Raw genomic sequence first — 8,582 nt, 5'->3', positions numbered from 1 at the left:
CTCTCCCCGCGCCCGGCGCCCCCGACTCGCACGACAGGTTTTAGGCGCGCTCGGCACCGTGTGAGAGTGGCCCGCGGGGAGCTCGGGCCCTTTCCCTCGTTTCCTCTGCTGCTTCGGGGTTTCTGCTTTCTGGGGATCGCGAACGGCCCCCCGGCTTTGGGGAGCGGAAAGCCAGGCCAAGGGCTGCTGTTTGAGCTCAGACAAACTGCCGCTGGGGGTGAACAGATGGGTCGTGGCGGAGCTGACCGGTGTGGGCAGCGTCATCTAAGTCGAAGAGCTTGTGAAACGCAATGACAGTACTGGGCAACAGTAATTAAACTCGGTGACACCTCTCAGTTAAAAGGTGCAGGCACCGTGGGCGCTTCCTGCCGGTGAAGGAGTCTTCCAGGGGTGCGGGGTCTCTTCCCGCCGCGGAGCCCGGTCGGGTGAGTGCGGCCTGCGCGGAGCTGTGACACCTGCAGGGGCCGGGTGGGGGGCGCCGGTCAGGCGGCCTCAGTGTCCCCTAGAAGGAAGCTCGCTGTCAGTCTGTGCCTCCGTGTAATGACGCGCCCTGTTCCTTTCCTCAACTGGGCTTGTTGCTTTTCTCGTCCCAGTTTTAGGAGAATCTAACCAGTGTTCTGGAAGAAAATGTCCTGCCCTGTTGAAGTCTCCTTAGAATTGCAGGATGCTGCTCAAATCGGTGCCTGTGGAGAGCTTTGTCGCTTGTTGGATCAGGCAGAGTCTTTGGGGGTGTTGTTTGGACCCTGCCAAGGGCAGGGGAGGGTAGTGCGAAGAGCCTGTCTCATAACTGGGGGTGTGAAGAGCCCCCCCCGTCTGTCCTGCAGGGGCTAAAACCCAGAGGACACTGGTCAGTCCACTTACTCTACTGATGAGTTTTGTTTTTTCAAGACAAAAAAAATCTGATACAGGTAATGGTGCCTTTATTCTCTTTTTCTTGTTTTTTGTCCTTCTGTGTTATGAGAGGTAAGAAAGAAAAGGACTATATAAGGTCTAAACAAGTTCAGTAGACTGAAAAGAAAGTTCTAGGCTGTACATTCTCACCATGCATCTTTGACTCCAGCTGAGTATTCCATGAGTAGCCTGTGTACATTAGGTTAGATGTTGAGTAAAATTGTGGGAAAAGTTTTGACTCAAATTTTTGGTCGGTGAGGTCTGTTTCTCCCACTGGCCATGCAGTCTTGATTTAAGTTTTCAGTGTGACCTGCCTGGTACATGAAAGGGGACTGGTGAGATTTCAGTTTTACTCTGGTGTATGAGAGTGGAACTGGGTCTCAAGAGTCTTTATTTCTCTTTCTTCCCAGGTTTATTGAAATGTAGTTGAACTTAAACGATTGCAAAGGACAAAAGTTTGCCTGAATGAATAGAAAGGGCTAACCAATTATCCAGGTGCTGGAAATTGAACTTAATGGAAATTATTTTTGTAACTCTTTGAATTCCAAAATAGAGTAAGAAACATGTAAGTCTATGAATTGTCTGCTTTTATATGTAAACACATATGCAGAAAAACAAGCTTCGTTTTTATTGAGTTAATTATGAAGACAAGTGAATACAGATCCATTGTCATCCTTAGTCATTGCTTTGAAAGCACAGTTGCTGAAGTTTTGTGTCATTCCTTTTGAAAACCAACTATCAGGTCGTTCCTGGGATGCCCTCAGATTTCTGGAGATGAAAGATATTGATTCTTCTTGATTAAAGGGTTTGAGAGATTTTTTAATGGCTGAGTTGGTGGTAAGGGTGTATCCATTTTCTCGAACTTTGCTAGTCTTTTGTAATGTTTGGTGAGATTGAGGTTTGGGATAGGGTGTTAAGATGAGGAGGAGGAGGATAAAGAAGAGGAGGAAAAAAATTTAAAGACCACCTTTGATTTTTTTGCATGTATTTGAAGCACAAAGTATTAGGAAGCAACAATACCCAAACTTACCCTGTAGCAGTACTGGGGGTGATGAGAAACTACCCACAAGGCTCACTTAATGAACATGCATGGGAGAAGTTAAAAGAAGGTGACGAGATTTTTCGTTCAGCAGGTGACACCCCCCCGGCTGACTTCCGGGCAGTAAGGGAGAGTATCGGAGGAAGGTCCAGAGCCCCCAGGTGGGATCCTCCTCTCACCTCCACGCCTGCCATGTTGGGCATCCTTGGACATAGGCTCGAGTTCACGGTGGCTTATATTGCTTCCCTTTATCTACAAAGTCCTCGCTCGACATCGTGGGGAGTGTGCTCTCTTCCTGCTGAATGACTTTGAAAAGTTCATTCAAGGGAGATCCCAACTATCTAGAGAAAGAAAGATCCTTTCCACTGCTTATCATATAATATTTAGTTTGGCTCTGTCTTCGGTGTAATTAAAATGGCACTGTAAAATTAGCTGTGATTAAATTCTTAAATAAAAAGTTTTTAAACAAGCAAGAAATTACACTGTTAGAATGCCGGTAGACTTAAATGATTTGAATTATGAAAAGCAAGAACAGTCAATCTTCATCATACTGTAAGAAGTCATTCTCGTCCAGATATGGTACATGACTGTACCAATCTGGGAGCAATCTGGGAGGCTGAGGCAGGAGGACCCAAAGTTCAAGCCCAGCCTGGACAGCTTAGCAAAACCCTGTCTCAAAATAAATAAAATAATGTAGCTCAGCACAAAGGACCTGGGCTTGATCACCAAAAAAGGTATGTGTGGGGGGGTACTCTGAAGTAAGGAAAGATCACTGTGTTATTTATTTTTTGGAGCTAAATATTTAGAACTGGGCCTTTAGTATAGGATTAAGAATATGGTATGGAATTATTCACTGTAATTAGATGTGCCACAAAACCAGACACAATTTACCTTCTTAAGTTTGAATGTAAACATTTTCATATAAAGTGACTACTACAGGAGCTATTTACTCCTAACAAGGGAACTAGGAAGGTACCGGTGAAAATTTTTCTCGTTTACAAAGCAGGAAATAATGGTTTCCTTTTCACTAAAAAGCTCTTTTCATTGGCCCCAGCCCTATTGAAGCCTGAAAGCAAAGAGAGATTTTGTTTTCCACAATTACAAAAGGTGCAAATGGATGTGGTGGTTTTGGAAAATAATTTGAAATGAATGACAGGTTCCCTATGAGTGCTGGGCCTTCCAATCTTCTTTAAGCAAAGCACTGATGAAAGATTACCTGCACACACACACACACACACACACACACACACACACCATTATGTGTTTTTATAAAGAAAAGTGAAGCCAGAGTGCCTGGGGCCCCACGTGGCTGACCCCCACCCTGACCAGGGTGCTCCTGCCCTCTGACAGTGCTGGGCAGCAGGGGTAAGGGGAGCCCAGTGTCCTCTTCAGACTGGCTGAAAATCCAGCCAACTGTCACCTCCACCTTCCTGTAGCTCCTCAGGGAGAGGACAGAGAGGTGTTCCCATTGACTGAAGTCTTGTTTTGGGAAGTTTGGGGCTCAGTAGCCACCTCCGGGCTCAGTACCCTGACTTGTCTCCCAGTGGTCGTGCAGTGAACTGTCCTTTCAGAGAGTGACGCACAGGAAAGATACCTAGTGCTTCACTGGTGACTTCCCCAGGGAATAGGATTCCCTAGACCAAGGAACAGAAAAGTTCTCTCTGTCAGGAAATATGGCCAGGAGTGGTGGGGCACACCTTTAATCCCAGCACTTGGGAGGCTGAGGCAGGAGTATCTCTATGAGTTCAAGACCAGCCTGGGCTACCTAGTGAGTTCCAGGTTAGTCTCAACTACATAGTGAGACCCTGTCTCAAAAAAAAAAAAGGAAATGTGGAGTAGAGTTCCTGACACCCTTAGGCCCCCTTAGGGCCAGGTCAGTGATGGAGAGCTTAGAAATATCCTGTCCTCTTGGGTCATTTCTCTCATTAAAAGTATCAAGGCCTGTGTCACACTTGCAGGAAGATTCTTTGGATTCACATGATTTGCTTTTTGCCTGTTAATTGTCTTGAGTAACATTAGGCTACATACTTGTATCACACTTTAACCTCATTTTTCATAGTGACCTGGGCATTTTATTTTTCTTCCTTTAAAGATATAGGTAAATTACTGACTTTTAGTATCAAAGTCAGTAAGCATGGTGAAATAGATTGTTTTCTGGTCAGTTTAGGAAGCTGGGACCAATATACCTCTTCTGTAACTGCAGAATTCTTTCAGGTCCTGCTGTCACTGACACTTTGATCCATTTGCTTATTTCCTGGAAGGGCAGGTGACAAGTGATGACATGTGTGCCGTGTCCAGGCAGAGAACATGACAGAAAACACAGGAAAGAGCTTTCTTACCTACCTGGGAGTTAAAAGTCTATATATTTCCAAGCATTTTTGAGAATACTGGGTTTTTATTTGAGAAGTCAAAAACTTGCTTAACCATCAAGATGCGGCTTTGCATCCCTCTTGATCACACCCTGAAATGTCTCTAGGATAGAACAGCAACAGTAGGGCAGTTTATCACAGTGCCTTTCAGCAGGTATTCAGAATTAATTTTATAATAATTTAAGATGAATTTTTAATATCAACAGTGAATTTGCTGTGGACATTGAAAGTCTCTTTGGGCCATGGAATAAGTAGAAGGAAAATTTTAATAAATAGATCTGAATGCCAGAGCCTCAAAACCACTGCTCCTCAGTGAGTCCTCTCTGCCCCAGCCCTAATAGTGCTCACCAGCCTCTGAGTAGATGCTTCAGGGGTTGAGAAACTACAGCCTTAAAGACAGCCTATGCCATTTTTCTCAGCTAAAGAAACAAAAAGCAAACCCTATGGCTTTCCGTGAGTGCAAAGCCCTGGATCCAATTCTCACTTCTAAATGGACACAAGGTTTGATTCATCTGCTGCAAACCCCACAGCCTACAGCCCATCATCTTCCCTAATCTAAAGAGTGTTTTGCTTCCCTCAGCTGTTCCCCTGGTGAAATAAGAGGCTCTTATTCCAGACTCCACCACCTGTTCACACTGCTATAGATTCCCGCCCCCCCAGATGACTGCTGTCACATATGTCACTGGTACTATTACTGAATTCTTGCAGAGAGTAAATAATGATGCTGTTTTAGAACTTTGCTAGGGATTAAACAGGTTCCCCAGTTCACACTTAGAGGCTTTTTCTTCTTTTGGAGATCAGGATATTGGGAATTGAGGCACTCTTTGATTCTAAATAATAGTATTCTGATTGCCTATGGAAATCTTCAAAGCATTAAAAATAGAATCCTCAAAGGATTCAGAAATCCCATTTCTGGATATAGATACCCAAAAGAAATGAAAGTGGGATCTGGAACAAACCTTTGTAAACTCTATTCATAGCAGCATTATTCACAACAATCAAAAGGTAAAAGTAACACAGTAGAGGGTCCACTGACAGGTTGAATGGACAACAAAATGTAGTAAATCCATTTGGTGGAATTTCCTGAAAAAGGAAAGGAATTCTGAACACGAATGAACCTTGAAGACTTCATGCTGTGATAAGCTAGTCACAAAAAGATGATATATGATTCCACTTATATATGTGACATACCTAGAGTAGTCAGAATCACAGACACAGAAAATAGACGGCTGCTAAGGTCTGGAGGACAGAATAGAGAATTATTGTTTAATGGATACGAAATTTTCACTTGGGAAGAGGCAAAGATTCTGGAGATCTGTTTCACAGCAATGTGAATGCACTTAACACCACTAACGGTACAACTAGCTAATATGATACATTTTATGTCTATTTTACCCACAATTAACTTTTTAAAAATATTCTAGTAACAACAAAAAGACAATGAAGCTTCCAGATTACGTGGGGAGAAGTGCTGATCCCATCTGCAAACTTTTCAGTGCTCTTTGATTTAGTTCTTTTGGGAATGAAGACTAGAGTTCATCTCATAATGTAGGTTCTAACTCAACACCTCTCTTATAGTAGGAGAAATAGTATTTTTAGAAAATTTTATTTTTTATAATATAGGGGGTGGCAGCATAGCTTAGTGGTGGAGCCTTGCTTAGCATGTGTGAGCCCCTACACCCCAAAAAGAATTTCTACATTTTATTGGTTCTGTTAAAATTATACCATTTGACTCAAGGATGATACCCACTGCTTTTTCACACTCTGGTCTCAGTTATATTATTTTTCATATCCTTATTTTTATGTGAGTTTTCAAACATTTGTCTTGTAAGTTACAGCTCACATGGTACTTTCGCTTCCTGAAATTGTTTTTCCCAGTTTGTCTACTTGGCTCACAGTAGAGAGCCTAGTCATTTGTCTCCTACCTTTCTAACAGCTTTAAAATCTTAGTCTGCTGCAAACAAGATTACATCATTCTAATGAATGACTTTTGCTGGCTTAATAAGCCACTTAATGAATAAAACCTACTGTGGAAGCTCTGTGAGCCCTTGGATAAAGCCAAACTGACATAAAGTATGTAATATATTCACACAGTGATTAAAAAGCTTAGACACATATTTGTTTACCTGTGGTCCTCCAATAATGGAATATAGCAATCTAACCTGTAATCTGAATTCGGTTGAATCAAGATGATCTTAAATCTTCCTCCTAAAACAGTTATTTCTGGTCAAAAGCAACAGAATGCTCAGAATGAGCCTTCCTTATCAGAAAAACTTCTAGCCAACCAGGGAGTTGGAGCTATAAAATACAACAGACTAATTTGAAACAAATATGCTTGCATCAGTATCTGTGACACTGTTTTATCAACCAGATGTACTTCCCACAGCCTAATGTCACTCCTTTCTGTCTTCTAGGAATAAACCAGCACCATGGATTGGGGGACACTGCACACGGTCATTGGGGGTGTGAACAAACACTCCACCAGCATTGGGAAGGTGTGGGTCACAGTCATCTTTATCTTCCGGGTCATGATTCTTGTGGTGGCTGCACAGGAAGTGTGGGGTGATGAGCAAGAGGACTTTGTCTGCAACACTCTGCAACCTGGCTGCAAGAATGTGTGCTATGACCACTTTTTCCCAGTGTCCCACATTCGGCTGTGGGCCCTGCAGCTCATCTTCGTGTCCACGCCAGCTCTGCTGGTGGCCATGCATGTGGCCTACTACAGACATGAAACCATCCGCAAGTTCAGGCATGGAGAGAAGAAGAATGAATTCAAAGACTTGGAAGACATTAAAAGGCAGAAGGTGCGCATTGAGGGGTCACTGTGGTGGACATACACCAGCAGCATCTTCTTCAGAATTATCTTTGAAGCTGCCTTCATGTATGTGTTTTATTTCCTCTATAATGGGTACCGCCTGCCCTGGGTGCTGAAATGTGGGATTGACCCCTGCCCCAATCTTGTCGACTGCTTTATTTCCAGGCCAACTGAGAAAACTGTGTTTACCATTTTTATGATTTCTGCATCTGTGATTTGCATTCTGCTCAATGTGGCTGAGTTATGTTACCTGCTGCTGAAAGTATGCTTTAGGAGATCCAAAAGAACCCAGACTCAAAGAAATCACCCCAACCATGCCCTAAAAGAGAGTAAACAAAATGAAATGAATGAGTTGATCTCAGATAGTGGTCAAAATGCCATCACAGGTTTTCCAAGTTAAGTATTTCAAGGTGAAATGTAGCTGAATCCTGAGAAAACATTTGTCTTCCCTGGGAGGCAGTGACAACATGAAAATTCCTTTTATAGGCTGAACAGTTTGTCTTTATAAATGACTTCCATAATAAATAGATAATTTGAGTTCACTCTTTATAGAATATGTGCACCATTCACATGCAACATAGTCAGATAGATGGTCCTCTGAAAACAAAACACTGTTGACAACTGAGCCTTTATATCACTTAACAAGTTCATTCTACAAGGACTGTCGGACCTAGTGGGTGTTTCCTAAAAATTTATATATCTTGTTGTTGATAAAGAGCACTTATCTAAAAATTGATACTTTTATTAGTAAGAGATATTTTTATAGGAATGAATGTTTTAGTTCTGTCTTTGAATTTATGTATTTTTATAATGACCAGCCCTCCTTACTTGGAAAAATATGTGATGTTAGTTTTAGAAATATATCACAAGCCTCCACATTTTGAACTTGCAAAGGGCCTGTCTTGTAAATATTGTTTTGTATTGTCTATTGAAAAACTGGTGAACTGTCATGACACTGTTATGGTGGAAAGTGTTCATTATACAATACATTTTTACTGTTTTCTGAATGTAGATAGTGCTATGCAGAAGTGGGAAGCTTTTATAAACTAGCCTTTTTGCCAATCATTGTGAACAACAGAAATATGAGTGTGGTCACTTCAATAAAGCTGGGCCCATTGCTTAAACTTTCTTGTGCACTGTGAGTTTCTTTTCCTTCTGGGCTGGGTCACTGTGGGTGGAGGTGCCTGGACCTCAGCAGGAATTCTTACATCCTTAAGTCAAGTAAATGAGGCTGAGGTTAGCAGCTGACCAGGCCCTCAGCGTGGAGAAGAGATAAGGGTCAGTTCAGCTTTGGTACAGAGGAGGTTAGGGGAGTCTTACACAGCTGCTTAGTACACTCTGTGTTGCTGTAATGAAATGCCTGAGGCTGAGCAACACAATGAGATTTCTTTATCTTACAGTTCTGGAGGTTCCAGAGCATGGCACTGGCATCTGCTTAGCTGTGGTAAGCACTGTGGATGATTTCATG

The 8,582-nt window shown here is 42.5% G+C and overlaps 1 protein-coding gene across 2 annotated transcripts; it reads left to right on the top strand.

The window, feature by feature from the left end:
• The first annotated feature begins 350 nt into the window (after nucleotides 1–350).
• On the top strand, nucleotides 351–8,222 carry Gjb6 (gap junction protein beta 6). Of its 2 annotated transcripts, none has more exons than XM_010633804.3 (2): nucleotides 351–425; nucleotides 6,714–8,222. In XM_010633804.3, exon 2 carries the CDS (start codon nucleotides 6,729–6,731, stop codon nucleotides 7,512–7,514), a length of 786 nt encoding a protein of 261 aa, XP_010632106.1. In that variant the 5' UTR covers nucleotides 351–425; nucleotides 6,714–6,728; the 3' UTR covers nucleotides 7,515–8,222. The 2 variants fall into 2 exon arrangements, with proteins under 2 accessions (XP_010632106.1, XP_033615917.1); XM_033760026.1 differs by lacking the exon at nucleotides 351–425 and adding an exon at nucleotides 814–908.
• The last annotated feature ends 360 nt before the right edge of the window (nucleotides 8,223–8,582 follow it).

This window comes from Fukomys damarensis, unplaced genomic scaffold (genome assembly GCF_012274545.1).
Source record: "Fukomys damarensis isolate Sample0158 unplaced genomic scaffold, DMR_v1.0_HiC HiC_scaffold_38, whole genome shotgun sequence".
NCBI lineage: Eukaryota > Metazoa > Chordata > Mammalia > Rodentia > Bathyergidae > Fukomys > Fukomys damarensis.
This window is presented reverse-complemented; position numbering and strand designations above follow the sequence as displayed.